General features: G+C 37.8%; 1 protein-coding gene across 2 annotated transcripts in view; it reads left to right on the top strand.

The window, feature by feature from the left end:
- NUP54 (nucleoporin 54) overlaps positions 1 to 23332 on the top strand; it is a 36604-nt gene that overhangs the window by 8194 nt on the left and 5078 nt on the right. For both annotated transcript variants that reach the window (XM_033214385.1, XM_033214386.1), the window contains exons 4-9: positions 5001 to 5227; positions 7353 to 7540; positions 8978 to 9174; positions 10733 to 10787; positions 11305 to 11398; positions 17143 to 17250. In XM_033214385.1, the coding sequence (XP_033070276.1) occupies positions 5001 to 5227; positions 7353 to 7540; positions 8978 to 9174; positions 10733 to 10787; positions 11305 to 11398; positions 17143 to 17250 (869 nt within the window). The remainder of the gene's footprint in view (positions 1 to 5000; positions 5228 to 7352; positions 7541 to 8977; positions 9175 to 10732; positions 10788 to 11304; positions 11399 to 17142; positions 17251 to 23332) is intronic.

Raw genomic sequence — 23332 nt, forward strand, 5'->3', positions numbered from 1 at the left:
TTTGCCAGTCTGGTTTCTGTTTCTTTATTTTATCAAATAAGTTAAGATCATCAATCATCTCAGTAAATCCAGTGAACACTTACTATTCTTTAATTATGAAAAATGCTAACAAAGAAAAAAAGAATAGTGATGTGAACCCTACCAGCTGGAGTCATCAAAAGTCAGAATTTGCCACATTTGTTCTTGTCTCCTTTTTCTTTTTTTTTTTTTTTTGAGACGGAGTCTCACTCTGTGGCCCAGGCTGGAGTGCAGTGGCCAGATCTCAGCTCACTGCAAGCTCTGCCTCCCGGGTTTACACCATTCTCCTGCCTCAGCCTCCTGAGTATGAGTAGCTGGGACTACAGGCGCCCACCACCTCGCCCGGCTAGTTTTTTGTATTTTTTTAGTAGAGACGGGGTTTCACCGTGTTAGCCGGGATGGTCTTGATCTCCTGACCTCGTGATCCGCCCGTCTCGGCCTCCCAAAGTGCTGGGATTACAGGCTTGAGCCACCGTGCCCGGCCTTTCCTTTTTTTTTTTTTTTTTTTAAAATCACTGACATATTGGAGAGCAAATCCCAAGCATGTCATTTCATGCTTTACTATACTTCTCTCTTTAAAAATGTGTACCTCATTCCAACCCACAATAATTCCTTGGTGTTATCTAATACCCCATCTATAATCAGAGTTCCCTATGTCTCAAAAGTGTTGTACTTGGTTTGTTTGAATCATGATCCAAACATGGACCACACATTCATTTTCTTGTCATGTCCCTTAAGTTCTTTTTAGTGTAGAGAATTCCTCGTTCTGTTTTTTTCCCTCATAAATTTTCCAGTTGTCTTGTTAAATGTCCCCCATTCTGTATTTTTCTTCTGCTTCCTTGTAATATTATTTAACTTTATCTCTCATAATTGTGGTAAATAAAGTTTGCTTTAGGGACTTGATTTTGCTTTTTTGGTAAGAACATTTTGGCTGGGCGCGGTGGCTCAAGCCTGTAATCCCAGCACTTTGGGAGGCCGAGACGGGCAGATCACGAGGTCAGGAGATCACCTGGCTAACACGGTGAAACCCTGTCTCTACTAAAAAATACAAAAAAACTAGCCGGGTGAGGTGGTGGGCGCCTGTAGTCCCAGCTACTCGGGAGGCTGAGGCAGGAGAATGGCGTAAACCCGGGAGGCGGAGATTGCAGTGAGCTGAGATCCGGCCACTGCACTCCAGTCTGGGCAACAGAGCGAGACTCCCGTCTCAAAAAAAAAGAACATTTTGCAAGTGGTGCTGTGTGCTTCATATCACATCACATTGAAAGACTAACTCACTTATGGTGATGCTAAGATTGATCAGTAGGTTCAGATGGTGACAGCGTATTTTTATCTTACTACTTTAACCTAATGGTTTCATTCCTTGATCATTGCCTCAATCAGTTATCTTATTAGGGGTTGCAAAATGGTGATTTTCTAATTTCCTCCCTATCACACTGAAATTTCTTCTGTAAAAGGAACTTTTTCTTCATCCTCCAAGACTGCTTGATCACGCTGATACACAGTTTATATAGTAAAGGCAGGATAATTTTCTTTTTAATGGACAATTTTTATAAAAAGGAGTTTGTGGCCTCATTATTTCTTATGGTATGCAAGGAGTTAGGATTTTTAAAAAATTTGATCTTATACTTCATAAAATTACCTTTTTTTTTTTTTTTTTTTTTTTTTTTTTTTTTGTTGAGACGGAGTCTCGCTCTGTCGCCCAGGCTGGAGTGCAGTGGCCAGATCTCAGCTCACTGCAAGCTCCGCCTCCCGGGTTTACGCCATTCTCTCGCCTCAGCCTCCCGAGTAGCTGGGACTACAGGCGCCCGCCATCTCGCCCGGCTAATTTTTTGTATTTTTTTTAGTAGAGACGGGGTTTCACCGTGTTAGCCAGGATGGTCTCGATCTCCTGACCTCGTGATCCGCCCATCTCGGCCTCCCAAAGTGCTGGGATTACAGGCTTGAGCCACCGCGCCCGGCCAAAATTACCATTTTGAATGCATGGGCTTTAATAAATATGTTTCAGTTAGTTGCATTTGGCCAATGGGAGACCTTAACTCCTGTGACACTAGTCTAGTTTTTTCCTACTTCATTGTTAGTCCTCCTTATTGCTTTTGTTCACTCATCTTCCTCTCTCTGTCTCTACAGAGATGTTAGACATGTTGCTTGCCTTTACCTCTACCCCATGGCTTAGCTGACTCCTTCCTTTAGGCCCTAACTGAAGTGCTAATGGAACTGTCTTCTCTTGACCCCTCTCTCAGGCTTGATCAGCTCCTTTATTTAGTACTCCCAGAACCTCTGTACTTCTCTGAAGGACTTATCACAATTGTTAATATTTGTTTGATGTGTTCAGTTTGTTTAATGCATCTTGTCTACCTTGTTTACCACTGTATCTTTAGCATTTAGCTCTGAGCACTTAGTAGGTACTCAGTAAATATTTGTTGTGTGAATTAATGGTGAGTGAATGAGTGAATGTGTTTATATATATAAAAAGCCAAGAGAGACTGTATTGTCAGGAAATTTAAGGGAGAAGGGCTTTCAAGGAGGATCTGTATTCAACAGAAGGTGAAGATTTTCTTTGGGGGCCAAAGGAATAATCAACAGCAAGAGGGCTCTGAGAAGGCAGCAAGGTATAAGAAGTCTAATATTATTCTGTCTTGAAAAGAGTATTGGATTTTGTAATTTGAGTTCATCAATGCCCTCCAGTTGGTGAACTTGAAGTAAACTGGTACAGTCATAATTCAGTGTGAAGTGTAAAATGAGAGGCTGACTACATATGTCTCAGTATAGAGATCACAGTTGATTCATGTCATTTAAAAGTTGAGGAAGATAAAGCCCAGGAATTTCTTGCTAAAGGATAGAAAGTGACCTTATAATAAACCAGGATTCAGGTGTTCTGAGTTCTAGTCCAGTTCTTGCCAATGTTTATATATACTCATTTGGGAATTAATACTTTTCTGGAGAGTAAAAGAGCCTCTCTCTAGCCCTGTAGAAACTCCAAGGACCTTGTGGTACTTTCAATGTTTAGAGCTGAAAGAGAACTTAAATAATATCTAATACAGTGTTTTAAAACTCAGGTCATTTTGGTATTCACGTTTTCTCCTTATCTATGTACCATTTGTGTTACTATTTAAGAATTTTCTTTAAATCAGTTTACTTTGAAACACTAAATACAGTTATTTTAAAGTAAAATTTATTGCTGCTATAAGTGGAAAACTAGTATCATTTGCTCTAAGGTAATTGAAATTAAATACAAAGAAAATATAGTGTTAATAAATTCTAGATAGATGCCTTTGCCTTAAGCTCTGAGCCTTAGACTCGCTCCTCCCTTTGTTAAAAGATGATATACGTATCCCACACTGTGGGCAATATTTATCTGCCCTAAGAACTTGGCGCTTCTTTGCATTAGAGAAATTGGTATCCCACAGAGGTGAAGTGATTTGCCCAAAGTTACACAACCATCTAAAGTTTTAGCCTAGAATACTGATGGTTAATCCATTTGTTATTACTATTTTTTTTTAATAATGAGAGAAAGGAAAATGTTTAGTAAGCTAGTATTGATATAACAATGATTTTTAGACTTACTTTGTATCCCCCAATTTATATTATACAAATATAACAGTAATAACAGTTATTTAAAAAATCCTACATCTTTACAAACTTTCCTTTATCCACATGCATGCTTTCCTCCCTCCCTCCTTTCTTTCTTTCATGTGTAGGTTTAATATTGTGGACCCAATTTGTGTTCTGGTAATGGAGTTAATTTGGATAACATCATTAGGGCTGGGCATAGTTGCTCATGCCTGTAATCCCAGCACTTGGGGAGGCTGAGGCAGGAGAGTCTCTTGAGCTGCTCAGAAGTTTTGAGACTACCATAGGAAACATAGTAAGACCCTGTCTCTACAAAAAATAATTTTAAGAAATTAACCAGGTGCACGTTGGTACACTCCTGTAGTCCCAACGACTCAGGATGATGAAGCAGGAGGATTGGTTGAGCCCAGAAAGTTGAGGCTACAGTGAGCCATGATCTGGCCACTGCACTCCAGCCTAGGCAACAAAGTGAGACCCTGTCTCAAAATACATTATTAGAAAAGCAAATTTTTTTTTTTTTTTTTTTTTTTGAGACGGAGTCTCGCTCTGCCACCCAGGCTGGAGTGCTGTGGCCAGATCTCAGCTCACTGCAAGCTCCGCCTCCCAGGTTCACGCCATTCTCCTGCCTCAGCCTCCCGAGTGGCTGGGACTACAGGCACCCGCCACCTCGCCCGGCTAATTTTTTTGTATTTTTTAGTAGAGACGGGGTTTCACCGTGTTAGCCAGGATGGTCTCCATCTCCTGACCTCGTGATCCGCCCATCTCGGCCTCCCAAAGTGCTGGGATTACAGGCTTGAGCCACCGCGCCCGGCCTAGAAAAGCAAATTTAACGTTATGAGGTTTGGCCTAGTGTATTAGTTTCCTATTGCTGCCATAACAAATTACCACAAACTTAGCGGCTTAAGACAATAAAAGTTTATTATTTTATAGTTTCTGGAGATTAGAAGTCCAGAAATGGGTTTCACTGTGCTAAAATGAAGGTCTTGGCAGTACTGTGCTACTTCTAGAGGCACTAAGGGAGAATTCATTCTCTTGCATTTTCCAGTTTTTAGAGTCTTCCTGCATTTCTTGGCTTGCAGCTCCTTCTTCCATTTTGCCATATGCCAACAGCATAGCATCTTCAGATCTGTTTGACTCGGAGCTCACTCTTCCACTTTTGAGGATCTTATGATTACATTGAGTCCCTCCTGATAATCCAGGATAACCCTCTATCTCAACATGCTTAATTTAATCACATCCACAAAGGCCCTTTTGCTATGTAAGATAACATATTTATAGGTTCTGTAGATTAGGCTATGGGCGTCTTTGTGGGCGGGGGGGGGCGGGGGCATTATTTTGCCTCCCATGCCTAGGATCTGGATTAAGTTTTGTTTTGTTTTGTTTTTAAATACTAATTTTGGGTACATTTTTAGCATTAGGTGGTCTCTTCAGTCAGCCTACACAAGCTCCTACACAGTCCAACCAGCTGATAAATACTGCGAGTGCTCTTTCTGCTCCAACGCTATTGGGAGATGAGAGAGATGCTATTTTGGCAAAATGGAATCAACTGCAGGCCTTTTGGGGAACAGGAAAAGGGTATTTCAACAATAATATTCCGCCAGTGGAATTCACACAAGAAAATCCCTTTTGTCGATTTAAGGTATTATTAATACTGTTTATATCTTCAATTGAAGATTTTGTATAACAGAAAATATATTTAGATTAATATCAAGATAACAATTGCTTGGGGTCTTTACTCCTTGAACATGGTATGATTATACTTTTATTTTGAAAATATAGAAATTATAAAATGAAGTGATTTCATACATATGTGTGGTTGAAGGTGACCAGAATATGAATGAAGGAAAGTGTGACTAGAATGTGATTTATAACTGAAGAAAAAAAATGTAAACAGGAGAATGGTTTGCTTGGCACCTGTAAAGGGGAGACACCAAACTACAATTTAGTGGTATTCATTTAACATTGGCCAGGAGAGTGTACCTTAACCAGCAGACAGGAATTCCCCTTGGCATGTATAACCCCAAAGCTATTAAAACAGTATTGCCCATTTTATGTGTTCTTACTCCCTGCCTACCAAACAACCTTCTCATTTGTCTCTTCAGAAAATCTCTTTATCAGCCAGTGAGAGTATTTAGGTCCATTTGGTAATGCATTTTCCATAACAAATTATGTATTGCATTCCAGTTTATACCTCAGCCTCTTAGAAGTTATATTGGCCTACATTGGTCTCTTAAACCTAATCAATATGTACATAACCCTGTGTTTGGAACTGTAAGGCTGAGGATGGGATCCTTGAATAAAGTGGTCAGCCTCTCTTGTTGCAGAACATCTCTTTGTCTCATCACTAACAAAAAGTATATTGAGTGCATGTAGTTGAAATTTTGATACATGTATTTAGTTGCTAAGAGGTATTCAATAATAGACATAAGTTGAATATAACAATTTAATAAAGTTGGTGTATAACATGGTAAAATGCATAATGTACACTTGAGTTAATTTAAATTCTTTTTTAAAAGTTGCAGATGAGTGGTGAAAAGGATAAAAGGCTTCTACCTAAAGAGCAATTCTTTAGAAAAGTATAATTGGTCATATTAATATGTGAAAAAATACAACCCTGTTTCATAAAGTTTTGTATTATATAAACCAATAAAGTGATACAGGCATTCTTTATAGTATTTGTAAGTTGACTGTCATTATTATGATTTAAAAGTATTTATTTGTAAATTGCTTCTTTATACATTTAAAACTTAGTTTAAGATTCCATGAATCAGATATACAGATACTCCTCAAGTTATAATGGGTTACATCCCAATAAACCCATCGTAATTAAAAATACTGTAATTCAGAAATGCATTTAATACACTTAACCTACCAAGCATCATAGCCTAGCCTACTTTAAACATGCTTAGAACACTTACATCTTTGTACAGTTGGACAAAATAATCTTAACACCAAGTCTGTCTTATAATAATAATTTTATGATAAAAACTAAAAGATCAGAATTCCATGTATGGTTTATATGTATGTATATATGAATGCATATTGCTTTTACACCATATAAAATGGAAAAATCTTAAGTTGGGAACAATCTGTATAGTGAAATAAATTATAATTAGTTGGTGATTTTTGCAGTCACTTTTATAACGGCATGCAGATGGTTTAGAAACAACCAACAATAGGCCGGGCGCGGTGGCTCAAGCCTGTAATCCCAGCACTTTGGGAGGCCGAGATGGGCGGATCACAAGGTCAGGAGATCGAGACCATCCTGGCTAACACGGTGAAACCCCGTCTCTACTAAAAATACAAAAAACTAGCCGGGCGAGGTGGCGGGCGCCTGTAGTCCCAGCTACTCGGGAGGCTGAGGCAGGAGAATGGCGGGAACCCGGGAGGCGGAGCTTGCAGTGAGCTGAGATCTGGCCACTGCACTCCAGCCCGGGCGACAGAGCAAGACTCCGTCTCAAAAAAAAAAAAAGAAACAACCAACAATAATGAATATCAAAATTTTTTAGGGGAGAAAGCTCTTTAGTTACTCTCTCAAAGGGGAAATTTTAATCTTACTGTATAGATTAATGTTATTCCTGGGTAAAATAGTTTTTCTTTATAATTTTGTGACCTCCTAGGGCACAAAATGGTGGGAAGAATCATTATTCCCATAATTACCAGATGTTAAGTTGTTTTTCCCATTTTAGCAGATATTAAGCTGTTAAACACTTGATTTAAGACCTGTACATATTTTTTATATTGTTTATTTTGTCATTCCACAGGCAGTAGGTTATAGTTGCATGCCCAGTAATAAAGATGAAGATGGGCTAGTGGTTTTAGTTTTCAACAAAAAAGAAACAGAGATTCGAAGCCAACAACAACAGTTGGTGGAATCATTGCATAAAGTTTTGGGAGGAAACCAGACCCTTACTGTAAATGTAGAGGGCACTAAAACATTGCCAGATGATCAGTAAGTATACATAAATATACTGTTTATTTCTGTGTATTTATTTCTGGTCCTAAGGGAGTGATCAATAATGTTTTCGTTGCTAAAGCACAAATTAAATCTCAGAGCAGAATGCCTTTTCTCAGGTAGTGATTATTCAGTATTTATAAAAACATTTATCTAAAAGCTTTTTTAAAAATTTGGGTTTTTTAACTTACTAGATGCTAATAATTTTATAGATTTTCATTCAGGCCAGGAAGGGACCATTTGTCATAGATGTGTGCAAATTGAGGGCCATGAAGATGTTATTGAAAAATGTTATTAACTGATTACTGTTCATGTTCACTCATGGATAAATATTATTGCTTTACTTCCCTTGACCTAAGTATAATTCTCAGTGTTAGTGGCAAGACATTTATTTTAGGATATTTGGAGGAATGGTTCTTAATGAGATGCAATAATTAGATTTTACTTGTGGTCATAATTGCAGAGAACCCATAAATTTCAACAGAATTTTCTATATAAATAACATTTACATAGGATTTTGCAGCTAAGCAAACGGCTTTATAAATATGATCTTATTGGCCGGGCATGGTGGCTCATGCCTGTAGTCCCAGCACTTTGGGAGGCCGAGACGGGCAGATCACGAGGTCGGGAGATCGAGACCATCCTGGCTAACAGGGTGAAACCCTGTCTCTACTAAAAATACAAAAAAATTAGCTGGGCGTGGTGGCGGGAGCCTGTAGTCCCAGCTACTCGGGAGGCTGAGGCAGGACAATGGCGTGAGCCGAGATTGCGCCACTGCACTCCGGCCTGGGCGACAGAGCGAAACTTCGTCTCCAAAAAAAAAAAAAAAAAAAAAAACCCAAATATTATCTTATTTACCTGGTTCATTTTAACTTTATCATTTAGGTCGATTTGTAAATGAACATTACATTAAGTAAAACTTTTTTATTTTCCAAGATTTAAGAAGAAAACAATTGGGCACAGCAGCTCATCATACCTGTAATCCCAGAACTTTGGGAGGTCAAGGTGGGAGGATTGCTTGAGACCAGGAGTTTGAGACTAGCCTAGGCAACATAGCGAATGTTCATCTCTCAAAAAAATTAAAAAATATATATAATACATATATATTTATGTATATACACACACGTAAGCTAAACAGCGGGTGTGTGACTACTGTACTCTCAGTTACTTGGAGGCTGAGGTGGGAGGATTGCTTGAGCCTGGGACATTGAGGCTGCAGTGATCACGCCACTGCACTCCAGCCTGGGCACCAGAGCAAACCTTGCTCCAAAAAAAAAAAAAAAAAAAAAAAAGGAAACATTTTAATCGCCTCCTAAGATAACCATGTCTGAATTCAACTTAACACTCTTCTGAAATCACATGCTATGATATGCTGAGGTTTGTGGCTATGAGTTTTGTGCTCCGTATTTTATAAATTTGTTATTCTTCCTTCAGGACAGAAGTTGTTATTTATGTTGTTGAGCGTTCACCGAATGGTACTTCAAGAAGAGTTCCAGCTACAACGCTATATGCCCATTTTGAACAAGCCAATATAAAAACACAATTGCAGCAACTTGGTGTAACCCTTTCTATGACTAGGACAGAACTTTCTCCTGCACAGATCAAACAGCTTTTACAGAATCCTCCTGCTGGTATGTTTCTAGAATCACAGAGTTCAAAAAAAAGAAAGGTGTAGAACTAAACACTCCCCCTATTTCAGAGGTGTTGGTTGGTTATTAATGTTAATAAAATTAGTATCATCACATATCTACTTATTTGGGAAATAGTTTTGAATATTTGTATTCATGTAGTTTTTTATTATATAGCTAATATGTATGTATTAAAATAGAAATTTTGAGAAATAGTGAACTGAAGAAAAATAGTCCATAATCCATCTAACCGAAGGTAATTTACTAGTAAAATTTTGGCTTTTTTCTAGCTTATCTCATATTCATTGAATATTCAAGTAAAACCTGAATGTGTTCTCACTGTAAAATATTCTGGATGGCATAACTAGATTGACTGTGATAGATTACCTTTAGTTCCTTTCCGCAGAAGTAACTACTATCAATTTATGGTACCCTGTTTAATCCTTTATCTGTGATTTGAAATGTAAGCATATTTACATGTAGATCTTTTAAAAAAGGATTCTGTATATATGTCTGCAGCTTGCGTTTTCACTTATAGTATTTCTTAGTACTTTTCATGTCAATACATGAAGATAAATCTTACTGTATTTAAACATTGCATAGTATTCCATGGATACACCTTTACTTAACACCTCTAAGTTGTTTTCTATCTTTTTACTATTACAAACTATGCAGTAATTAACAACATCCTTGTAAACATGTCTTAAAACACATTGGTATATATTTCTTTTTTTTTTTTTTTTTTTTGAGACGGAGTCTCGCTCTGTCGCCCAGGCTGGAGTGCAGTGGCCGGATCTCAGCTCACTGCAAGCTCCGCCTTCTGGGTTTACGCCATTCTCCTGCCTCAGCCTCCCGAGTAGCTGGGACTACAGGCGCCCGCCACCTCGCCCGGCTAGTTTTTTGTATTTTTTTAGTAGAGACGGGGTTTCACCGGGTTAGCCAGGATGGTCTCGATCTCCTGACCTCGTGATCCACCCGCCTCAGCCTCCCAAAGTGCTGGGATTACAGGCTTGAGCCACCGCGCCCGGCCTAAAACACATTGGTATATATTTCTTTAGAATAGATCTCTGGTAATAAAATTTTTGAGTCAATATTATGTATGTTAGATACTGCCAAATTGCCCTCCAGGGAAAGTTCTACCATTTACATTCATAACAGGAATGTTATTTTTCTGGCCACTGATGGCAAATAATTAATTTAAAAATTAATACTCATTTTTAATATGTTTATTGGCTACATTTGTATTTTTTGTGAGTTACCTATTTGTGTCCTTTGCCCATTTTCTAGATTTTTTTTGTCTTCTTTTTTGATGTTTAGGAACTCTTTCTATATTCTGGAGGTTAATCTGTTATCCTATAGGTTATAGATACTTCCTTTCAATCTGTACTTTTTTTGAGCTTTATTTATTCTGCAAAAATTTGTATTTTTACCATGATCATATTTGACAGTCACTTTTCATTATAGCTTTGGGTTTAGGGTCTTACTTTAGGAAAGCCTTTGTCATACACATATTATAAAAATAGAAAATTGTTTTAGAAAAAATATTTTTTATTTGTGGTAGGTGTTGATCCTATTATCTGGGAACAGGCCAAGGTAGATAACCCTGATTCTGAAAAGTAAGTATGTCTTCATCTTGTTTCATTTAAGAACTAATATTTGCTACTAGGAAAGCAAACATATGAGCTATTAATTATAATTCTTACGTATAAGAGAAGTTTATTTTCATTTTCATGGTCTTTAAAAAATATTAATTATAGTCCAGCTAAAGCTTCAGCTAAAACAAAAAGGAAAAAAGAAAGATTATAGTAAGGCAGCATAGCATAGTGAGAACTGTCTTTTAAGCAATTCTAAACAGCAATTCATGGCATAGTGAGAACTAACTAGGAGTGGAAAAATCTAATTGCATTTGCATTTAATAATGTAATGTTTTGACTGAACTGTTTTTCCTCATTTGTAAAATAGGGAGGTTGAATAAAAACTCTTTGGTGTAACATGGTTATCTCATAGTCATAGATCTGCCTTAGAGCCTTAGAAAGTTGATGTAAAATTACATGAATGTTATTAAAACCTTAACTTCTTGTATTTTGTAGTGGTGGGCTTAAAATCTGAAAATTGTTCACTGCGTTTCTTCAGGTTAATTCCTGTACCAATGGTGGGTTTTAAGGAACTTCTCCGAAGACTGAAGGTTCAAGATCAGATGACTAAGCAGCATCAAACCAGATTAGATGTAAGCATTGAGCTTTTCATTCCCTGGCCCTGGAAGTAGGGAAAGGGATTATAGCCATTTATTTATTTTTAAAATATGTGCTACTATTTTATCTTAATCAGGAAACAATGTAGCATACACTGCAAATTAATAATTATAGTTTTATGCAACTACCTTCTTTATGATAGAAGTCCCCAAATCATGAGTCTGATTTGATATGATAATGAATTTAGAATTCTTGGCTTAGTAGATTAATTAGACTGGCATTTCCAGTTTCAGCCAGGGATTGCACATTATTATTTATGGGGCCTTATGAAAATGAAGGTTATAATTAAGTTTTTTTGTGTTGACATGTAATTGTCTTGTTATATTATTGTATATTGATGAAGCAAATTTAAAATTACTTAATGCTTAAATATACTTAATATTTTATTTCATAAAGTAGACTTTTCTAGGAGGCCAGGGTGGGTGGATCACTTGAGATCAGGAGTTTAAGAGAAGCCTGGCTTTACGTGGTGAAATCTGGTCTCTACTAAAAAATACAAAAATTAGCTGGGTGTCATGGTGCATGCCTGTAATGCCAGCAACTTGGGAGGCTGAGGCATGAGAATTGCTTGAACCCAGGAGGCAGAGGTTACAGTGAACAGAAATCGTGCCACTGCATTCCAGTCTGGGCGACAGAGTGAGACTCCTCAAAAAAAAAAAAGACTTTCGTAATTAAATACTTAAAGATTCTAGGCCGGGCGCGGTGGCTCAAGCCTGTAATCCCAGCACTTTGGGAGGCCGAGACGGGTGGATCACGAGGTCAGCAGATCGAGACCATCCTGGCTAACATGGTGAAACCCCGTCTCTACTAAAAAATACAAAAAACTAGCCGGGCGAGATGGCGGGCGCCTGTAGTCCCAGCTACTTGGGAGGCTGAGGCAGGAGAATGGCGTGAACCCGGGAGGCGGAGCTTGCAGTGAGCTGAGATCCGGCCACTGCACTCCAGCCTGGGCGGCAGAGCGAGACTCCGCCTCAAAAAAAAAAAAAAAAAAAAGATTCTTAAAGGTCAGAGAAATTTGTATGATTTCAATTCTTTTAACCGTGCTAAGGTTTTTTTTGTTTGTTTGTTTGTTTTGTTTTTTGAGACGGAGTCTCTCTCTGTTGCCCAGGCTAGAGTGCAGTGGCACAATCTGGGCTCACTGCAAGCCCCGCCTCCCAGGTTCACGCCATTCTCCTGCCTCAGCCTCCCAAGTAACTGGGACCGCCACCACACCCAGCTAATTTTTTTGTATGTTTAGTAGAGACGGGGTTTCACCGTATTAGCCAGGGTGGTCTCGATGTCCTGACCTCGTGATCTGCCCGCCTCAGCCTCCCAAAGTTCTGGGATTACAGGCATGAGCCACCGCGCCTGGCCAACTTTACTAAGGCTTTATAACCCAGGAGCCTATGAAAATAATGTGTGTTGCTGCAATTCTTAGGTGATGTTTTCTATTAATGTCAGTGAGATCCAGTTGGTTGATAACATTTCCGTTCTGTATTCTTGTTGAGTTTTCTGCCTGCTAGTTTGAGAAGAGAGTTGAAATTCACAGCTACACTTACGGATTTATGTTTTTCTCCTTTTATTTCTCAGTTTTTGCTTCATGTATTAATAGTTTGAAGGGCTGTTGTTATATAGGATTGTTGTGTTTTCTTGGCAAATTTACCTTTTATTATTATATCATATCCCTCTTAATCCCTGGTAAATTTTATATCTTCTCTAATGACTTTCTTTTATTATTATTTTTAATTGATACATAACTACATATTTATGGGGCATATTGTGATAATTCAATACATGGATGCAGTGTGTAATGATCAAATGGGGTAATTAGCATATCCATTACCCCATTCATTTATCATTTGTTGGTATCATTGAAAATTCACTCCTATAGCTATTTGAAATACAATAAATGGTTATGATTTATAGTTACCTATAGCCCTGTAGAACACTGGAACTTAATCCTCCTATCCAGCTGTACTTTGTGTCTGTTAAGCAACCTTTGGCAATTCCCTGCTCCTACTCTTTCTCCACCTCTAGTAGCTCCTATTCTACTCTCTACTTCTACGAAATCAACTTTTTTTTAGCTTCCACATATGAGTGAGAACATGCAGAATTTATCTTTCTGTGCGTGGCTTATTTCACTTAACAAAATGTCTTCCAAGTTCATCTGTGTTGCTGCAAATGGTAGCACTTCATTCTTTTTCATGATTAAATAGTATTCTATTGTATGTGTATATATGTGTACACATACACACCATGTTTTCTTTTTTTTTTTTTTTTGAGGCGGAGTCTCGCTCTGTCGCCCAGACTGGAGTGCAGTGGCCGGATCTCAGCTCACTGCAAGCTCCGTCTCGCCTCAGCCTCCCGAGTAGCTGGGACTACAGGCGCCCGCCACCTCGCCCGGCTAGTTTTTGTATTTTTAGTAGAGACGGGGTTTCACCGTGTTAGCCAGGATGGTCTCGATCTCCTGACCTCGTGATCCGCCCGTCTCGGCCTCCCAAAGTGCTGGGATTACAGGCTGAGCCACCGCGCCCGGCACACACCATGTTTTCTTTATCCATTCATCTGTTCATGGACACTTACTCAAGACACTCTGAAGTCTTTGTCTGATGTTAACATAGCCACGCTACCTTTTTTTTGATAAAAAGTGTTTGTATGGCATGCCTTTGTCCATCTTTTTGCTTTTAACCTAGGTATATTGTTATATTTGAAGTGAGACTCTTGTAGACGGCATAAAGTTTGGATTTAGTCCTACCATTATTTGTTTTGTGTTTGCAGCCTCTGTTTTCCATTCCTGTTTCCGTTTTTCTGCTTTCTTTTGGGTTATTTGGACTTTTTTTTTTTTTTTTTCTTTTTAGCATTTCCTTTTAATCTATTATTTCAAGTCTTAGAGCAGTACTTCTTAGTAGTGGCTTATGGTGGTGGTGGTGATTTTGTCTCCCAAAGCACGTTTGGCAGTGTTTAGAGACTCTTGGTTGGGGAGTGCTACAGGCATCTAATGTGTAGAGGCCCAGATGCTGCACACAGTCTACAGTGTACAGAACAGTACTCCCACAACAAGTAATTACCCAACATTAATAGTGCTGAAGTTGAGAAACCTTTCTCTAGGTAATACGATGTATCTCCTCCCACTAGAACTAGCAGACTTCTCTTGGAGCTCCCTTTCAGCATTTATGCTCATTTCCAGGTTTGAGGCTGGGTTGAAACCAGACTAGGGATGCCTGAGGGGAAAAATGGGTAAACTCACCACAAGTTCAGTGGTACTTTAAATTCCTGTCTTCCCTGATCTTCCTGCCAGAGTCCTCAGATAGCTGCCCCATGTATTCCATCTCAGTTTTATAGCTGTATTAAATGGGAAGATTGGAGTTGCATGTACTTAGTTCATCTTGTCCAGAACTTAACATTGTAAATATCTTCTTTTCATCTCTCTGTTAACTCTGTCTTTGGTGTCTGTGGTTGAAGAGAAATCCTTAATTTTAATGTAATGATATCCATTAAATGTTTACCTTGTGTTTTCTTTTTGGGAATTTGCTTCAATAATTTTTCACCGTAAATTCTGAGAGTATCCTACATTTTAAAAAATTTAGAGTTTAACCTTTCACATTTGAGTTTTTTGTTGTCATCATGGAGTTTACCTTTATATAAAGTATGTGGTATGAACTCAGATTTATTCTTCTTTAAATAGTGGGTCCATATTTTTAATATTGCCTATAAAAATGTGATATTCCTTAATGATTATCAAAGAATTTAAATTACACTAAGTTTCCATATATATGTGATCTTTTCTAGACCCTCTCTTATGTTTCATTGGCCAGTTGGTCTGTTCTTATACCCACCCATTCCACATTTTTTTAGTGTTAGGGCTTTGTAGTGTATCTTAATATCTAGTAGACTGAATCTCTAATCTTGATTCTTCTTTTCAGAGTTTTCTGGGTCCTTATGGATCTTTATTCTTCCATAAAAACTTTAGAATCAACTTGTCAGAATGCTAGAATTATGGTTGGAATTGCATTAAATGCAAAGACTCATTTGTGGGAATTGAATTTTAATATTAAATCATTTCATCCATGAATGTGGTGTGTCTCTTTAATCCTTGTGGTCTTTTATGTCCTTTAAAATAATTTTTAAATATTCCCTTTTAAAATCTTGTGCATTCTTTCTTGACTCAATTCCTAGATGGTTTTAGTATTTGTTAGTAAATACTGTGACTGATAACATGTCTAATTTTTTTAGTTATTACTGGTAGGAAATAATGTCGTAAGTACTCTTGTATCTAAAAACCCTGGTGATTTTTCAAAATTGGGATGGGAGATTGCCTAGGTTATGTAATATAAAACATGGCCACCTAATTTTGTCCTTTCAGCATGGCATGGCATTGGAAAGTTTCTTTAAAAGGTGATGTGCGCAGGTGGATGTGCTAAAATATGTCTTGCACAATCGTCTTATCCTCTTTCTTATAACATGTTAATATAAGCCAGTGACATAGAATGATTAATTATGATAGAAACAATTATGGGATTAATTCTGATTGGGATGCTTTAATAAAATAGTGAGATTTTAACCTACCCTGTAAGGTTAAGACTTCCTAAGGCAGAATAGTGGATTTCAGTCAGGTAAAACAGCAAGTCAAAGATCCAGAGGCATGAAAATGTATCCTGCTGCATAATTAATATCATTCATTTTCCTCTGCACTCTGATGACTCCTTCCAAGTATTCTATAACAGTTAATGTTGAAATGTACTGTACTTTCTGTCAATAGTTACATACAGGGCTACTTGTCTATTAAGACACCCCCTAGATATCATCTTATATATCTTAACTTCTTCCATTCAGACCTGATTGTTGGCTGTATTCCATATTACTTCAAATTCCTTAATTTCCTCTCTCTCCGCCTCCCTCCCCCCACCCCTACATGCTGGAGTGTGATCACGGCTCAAGTCATCCTTCCGCCTCAGCCTCCTAAGGAGCTGGGACTACAGGCATATAGCACTACACCTGGTTAATTTTTTATTTTTTGTAGAGACAAGGTCTTGCTATGTTGCCCAAGCTTGTCTCTAAATCCTGGTCTCAAGCACTCCTCTTGCCTTGGCCTCCCAAAGTGCTAGGATTACAGGAGTGAGCCACTGTGCCCAGCCGTGTGTGTGTGTGTGTGTGTGTGTGTGTGTGTGTGTGTGTGTGATGGAGTCTCACTCTGTTTTTTTTTTTTTTGTTTTTTGTTTCTGTGACATGGAGTCTCACTCTGTTGCCCAGGCTGGAGTGCAGTGGCACGATCTCGGCCCCGTCCTCTGGGTTTAAGTGATTCTCCTGCATCAGCCTTCCAAGTAGCTGGGATTACAGGCGCATGCCACCATGCCCAGCTACTTCTTTGTATTCTTAGTAGAGACAGGGTTTCACTATGTTGGCCAGGCTGGTCTTGAACCCCTGACCTTAAGTAATTTGCCTGCCTTGACCTCCCAAAGTGCTAGGATTACAGGTGTGAGCCACCACGCCCAGCTTATTTTTTTCTATGTATTGCCTCATTGCTAAATTTCCTAGAGCTGTAAAGATATCTTTGCATGATTCTTTTAAAAACATTTTAGGTATGTAAAAAGGGAAGAAATCTAAGCATAGATTTGTAGGGAAAGAGTTTATATTTTGAGGGATGTATCTCTGGCTTATCCCAAGATTAGAATTTCCATACAGGTGTAACTGATAAATAGTTGTGATATTTGATTAACCCCCCCAATTTTTTTTTAAACAGATCATATCTGAAGATATTAGTGAGCTACAAAAGAACCAAACTACATCTGTAGCCAAAATTGCACAATACAAGAGGAAACTCATGGATCTTTCCCATAGAACTTTACAGGTAGTAATTTGGATTTTTTCCCCCAGTGTTTATAAGGCTGTGTATGTGAAATAATGTACTAAATATAGATTTTTAAAATAGAAAAAAAACGCTAAAATAATAATGTGAAACTAGAAGTACCGAATTCTTTCAGTAGAACTCTGAAATTGGAAAATAGGTCTCATAGGGTTGAGTGAGGAGAATAAAAATATCCTAAAGTTCATATTTTAGTGAGAATTTGAGGGAAAGCAATGAAGAAATAAAGTATCTTAGTGCAAGGGAAACTTCTGTGAGATTATCGATGTCTCATAAATTTCATAAAATAGTTCAGAAAATTATTTTGAGTGCTAGAAAAAGGAGTGTAACCATAATGGTCGAAAAACAACAATAGAATTTACAAATTAACAGGAGGAATTAAAAAATAATAACAACTGAAATTATTAACTGTCATGAAAACAGAAATATTACATACCAGAACCAATGGGAAACAGCCAAATCTGTACTCAGAGGAAAATTTACAGTCATAAAAAAGTCTCATTTTGAAAGATCAAATGTGAAAAATAAAGGAACTGAGTACTCAAATTAGAAAAGGAATATCAAGATAAGCCAAAAGAAACTAAAAAGAAAGAAAGATAAATGTGAAATTAGTGAAAGACTAAAAAATGTAATAGTGCAAAGAATAAATTGTAAAACTGTTTCTTCGAAAAGACCATTAAAATTACTAAGCATCTCATCAACCAGAAGAAGGGAAAAGCAGAGCAAAATATACAAAATTGGTAGTGAGAAAAGAGGCATCACCATAGATACACAAAACAGAATAAGAAGATACTGCATGGGCCGGGCACGGTGGCTCACGCCTGTAATCCTGGCACTTTGGGAGGCCAAGGTGAGTGGATTGCCTGAGCCTAGGAGTTCAAGACCAGCCTGGGCAACACAGTGAAACCCCATCTCAACTAAAATTAAAACAAATTAGCCACGCATGGTTGCTTGCACCTGTAGTCGCAGTTACTCGGGAGGCTGAGGCAGGAGAATTGCTTGAACCCGGGAGGTGGAGGTTGCAGTGAGCCGAGATCATGCCACTGCATTCCAGCCTAGGAGACCTCAGAGCAAGAGTCCATCTCAGAAAAAAGGAAAAAAAAAAAAAAAAAAAAGATTAGATACTGCATGTACTTTAGGGTAACAAATCTGGAACTCAGAGGAAGTTTTATTTTGATTTTTCTATGAAAATGAAAATTACCAAAATTAATCTACAGAGAAGTGAAAAAAAAAAAACCACAGAAGCAATTGGAAAAATGAAAGATGAAACATGAAAAAGGCCTCAAGGACAGATAGTTTCATTGCCAAATTTTGTCCAACCACAAAAGAGCTAATTCCAGTGTTATTTTAATTATTCTAGACAATTGAGGAATAATGTATATAGCTTCCTCATTTGTTCTTTTTTCACAGCTTGAGATAATTTGCATACAATACTATTTACTCATTTAAAGTGTGCAGTTCAATGGCTTTTAGTATATTCAGAGACTTGTATAACCATTATCACCACAATCAATTTTAGAACATTTCCATCACCCTACAAACAAATCCCATACCCATTTTCAGTCACTTCCCCATTTCACCGCAAATCTTCCCCATTTCACCGCAAGTCCTGTGCAACCAGTTTTGCCTCTATGGATTTGCCTGTTCTGGAAACCTCATATAAATGGAATCATAACGATATTTGGTCTTTTGTGACTGGCTTCTTTTGTTTAGCATAATGTTTTCAAAGTTCATCTGTGTTGTACCATGTAATAGTACTTCAGGTACTAATAAATGATTATTATTCATTTATTGCTGAATATTCCATCGTATGGCTAAGCCACATTTTACTCGATTGATGGACATTTTGGTTGTTCTGCTTTTTGGCTATTATGAATAATATTGCTATCAAAATTTATTTACAAGTGTTTGTGTGCACATATACTTCTATTTCTCTTGGGTGTAAACCTAGGAGTGAAATTGCTGTGTCATATGCACAGTGTTTAACTTTTTGAGGAACTACCAAACTGTTTTCCAAAGCAGCTGTACCATTTTACATTTCTGTTTGTAGCATCTGAAAAGAAATTATAAACAGTTACTTTAAAGAGATGCAAATTATGCTAAGTGAAAAAAGCCAGACTTGAAGGCTATGTAAGGCGTGATTCTATTTATATAACATTATACAAAATAAAATTAGGGGCAGATAACAGATTAGTAGTTGCCAGGGACTATAAATGAGGAGAGAAGTGTGACTACAAGGGGCTTGGGGTGATGGAAATATTAATGTACCTTAATCATGGTGATGGTTACACGACTGTATGTATTTACAAGATTCATAGAACTGAACACCTAAAACAGATTAATTGTTGTATGTGGAGTATATCTCAAATCAGACTGAAAAACCACATTCTAAATGAAGTATAAGCAAAGAGAATCCAGCTCTTTATCAATTTCTTAAAAAATATGCTATGACCAAGTAAAGTTTATTCGGGAATGCAGGGTTGGTTTTAATAACAGGACATCTGTCAGCATGACTTATTATAGCAACACATTAAGGGAAAACATATAATAGAAACTATAACCAAAAATGAATAGCAAATACTCAAAAAGGCAAAACACTAAAATTGCATTTAGAAACTAGACACGGACACCCAATATTATCATCATTATTCGTTGCTGTCTTGGAGGTTTTCATAAATAAAACAAGCAAAGAAATAATATAAACATTGGGAAAATGATTAAGTGTTCTCTTTTTGCTGATATGATTGTATATCTGGAATACCCAAGGGAATAAACCATAGAATTAATGTAGTAAGCCAGCTAGATATAAAAGTACAAAAATCAACTTTTCTTTTTACTATCTGGAAATAGGAAAATGTTCCATTCACTATGGTGACAAAACTGTGAAATACTTAGGAATATATTTATGAGGAAAGTATAGGTATTTGGCTGGGCGTGGTGGCTCAAGCCTGTAATCCCAGCACTTTGGGAGGCCGAGACGGGCGGATCACGAGGTCAGGAGATCGAGACCATCCTGGCTAACACGGTGAAACCCCGTCTCTACTAAAAAAATACAAAAAACTAGCCGGGCGAGGTGGCGGGCGCCTGTAGTCCCAGCTACTCGGGAGGCTGAGGCAGGAGAATGGCGTGAACCCAGGAGGCGGAGCTTGCAGTGAGCTGAGATCCGGCCACTGCACTCCAGTCTGGGTGACAGAGTGAGACTCCGTCTCAAAAAAAAAAAAAGAAAGTATAGGTATTTACAAATAAACTATATTCTTAGATGAGAATACTTAATATCCACTTTACAAAATTAAAAATGAATTACAGCTTTTTAAAAATTGATTAAGCTGGGTGCGATGACATGGCGCCTATCGTCACAGCTACTCAGAGGGCTGAGGCAGGAGAATCACTTGAGCCCAGGAGTTCGAGGCTGTAGTGAGCTATGATTGTGCCTATGAGTAGCCACTGCACTCTGTTGCCTGGGCAACATAGGGAGACCTTGTCTCTCAAAAAATTTTGATTAAAATTTCTTTAAGTTTATAAAGAAGAATAAATGTTTGAGACTAGCTTGTTCAGGAACAAAAAAGAAATAGTGAACAAGGATTTCTTTACCAGATTTCAGAACCTATTTTAAACCTCTTGTAATTGAATCAATATAGTATCTGCATGGGATTGGACAGAAACATGCATGCAACAGAATAGGGAATTTATAAATAGATGATAGTGTGCTGACAATTTAATATATGATAAAGGTGGTATTTCAATTCAGTGGGTTTATTTAATAAATAATGCTGGAGTATAACTATACATAAGGAATGAAATAAAATTAGACCATTGCATCATATAAAAATAAAGTGGACTGAAGACTTAAAGAAACTTTGAACGCTGTATGTACAGCCTGGGATTTGAGAGACACTTGATCAGAAAGCTAGAAACTATAAACCAACATTGGCCACATAAAAAATTGTGTATAGCAAAAGATACCAGAAGCCATTTGTCAGTAGTCATGTGATAGAATTTAGGAAAAGGAAATTTTGCAGACAGCATTGATTTTAGATTTGGTGTTCATATTCATATTATACAAAGAGATCCTATAATTTGACAATAAAACCCAATTGAAATTTGGGCAAAATATGTGTAAAGGCAGTTCACAGAAAAAGCAAATGCAAAATAGTTCTTAGTCATTAAAAGATGGTCCCTTTAATTTTCTAGGAATCTGGGAATTGCAGATTAAAGAAAAAAAATGAGATCCCGGCTGGGCGCAGTGGCTCACGCCTGTAATCCCAGCACTTTGGGAGGCCGAGGCAGGTGGATCATGAGGTCAGGAGTTCAAGACCAGCCTGGCCAAGATGGTGAAACCCCATCTCTACTAAAAATACAAAAATTAGCAGGGCGTGGTGACAGGCGCCTATAATCCCAGCTGCATGGGAGGCTGAGGCAGAGAATTGCTTGAACCCGGGAAGCGGAGGTTGCAGTGAGTCAAGATCATGCCACTGCACTCCAGCTTGGGTGACAGAGTGAAACTCCATCTCAAAAAAAAAACCAAAATCCCTTTACACTCACCAGGTTGGGAAAAATTTAAACAACCACCACCTGTACTTGACAGGACTGTGGGGAAAGGGTATTCTGATGTGTGGCCTATGAATCTAAATCAATAGGATCTTTTGGGAAAGCAATCTAGCAGCTTACTCTAAAACTCAGCCTCATTGTTAAAGATCTATACCAGTTAAATAGATATATGCACAAAAATGTTTATTATAGCATTGTAGTGTCAAAGCTACAAAATATTTATTACAGCATTGATTATAGAGTCAAAGCTACAAAATGTTTATTATGGCATTGTTTATAGTGTGAAAACAAAATGTATATGCATCAAGACAGTAATGATTGATTATTGGTTAATAACATTAAAAAAGCATACAGCCATTAAAAATAACAAATTAGAGCTATACTTCTTAAGGGATTTCATGAGATTTTGATAATAAAATTATCATTTTAATTTATAGTAAAATTTAATGATTAATTTGATAATAAAATTTTGTTAATTATATATAATCATTTTTAAAAATTTAGATGAGCAAAAAGCAGTCAGTCTGTGTGTGTGTTTATGAAAAATATATGGTTATAGGAGTATGGCTGAGAGTATGGAGGGACTTGCACTGTTTTTAACCGAATAAGCTGGGCTTGGAGAGTAGCAGCAAACCAAGGCCACTGCTTTAGACCCTTTCTCCTGATGTATTGTTAAATTCAAAAGAAAGAGAAGCGGCCTGGCACAGTGGCCCATGCCTGTAATCCCAGTACTTTGAGAGGCTGAGGCAGAAGGATCATTTGAGTTTAAGAGTTCAAGACCAGCCTGGGCAACATCGGGAGACCTCATCTCTACTGAAAAAAAAAGCAAAAAGAAAAAAAATTAGCCAGGCATGGTAGTGAGCACCTGTAATTCCAGCTACTTGGGAGACTGAAGTGGGACGATTGCTTGAGCCCAGGGGATTGATGCTGCATTGAGCTATGATTGTGCCACACTCCAGCCTGGGCAAGAAAGCGAGGTCGTCTCAGAAAAACAAAAACAACAGCCAAAAAAGGAACCATGTCACAGAGTGATATATACTATTTAGTTTTATTTTGGATCTGTGTGTGTGCACTCTCTCTGTATGAGCAAGGAGAAAGGTACAGGGGAATGAACATCAGTTAGCACTATTTGTCTTGGGGGTATGAGAGAAAACTTGTCTTTTACATTCTCGTATTGTTTCTTAACGCTTTTGTCATCTCAAAAAAAATCCGAGAAATAATTTTTAGACATAAGTATTATAGACTCATCTTTAAAGAACTCTTTCCTTAGAAAGGCTGTGAGTAAATGTCTGAAACGGGTATTATGTTGCCTATTTTTTTGTACTGCTTTAAAGCCATACCATAGTTTTTTTGTTTGTTTATTTTTTGAGATGGAGTCTCACTCTGTCGCTTAGGCTGGAGTGCAGTGGCGCGATCTCAGCTCACTGCAAGCTCCGTCTCCTGGGTTTTCCGCCATTCTCCTGCCTCAGCCTCCCAAGTAGCTGGGACTACAGGCGTGCACCACCTCGCCCGGCTAGTT

This window comes from Trachypithecus francoisi, unplaced genomic scaffold, assembly GCF_009764315.1.
Source record: "Trachypithecus francoisi isolate TF-2019V2 unplaced genomic scaffold, Tfra_2.0 Lachesis_group1, whole genome shotgun sequence".
In the NCBI taxonomy this organism is placed as follows: domain Eukaryota; kingdom Metazoa; phylum Chordata; class Mammalia; order Primates; family Cercopithecidae; genus Trachypithecus; species Trachypithecus francoisi.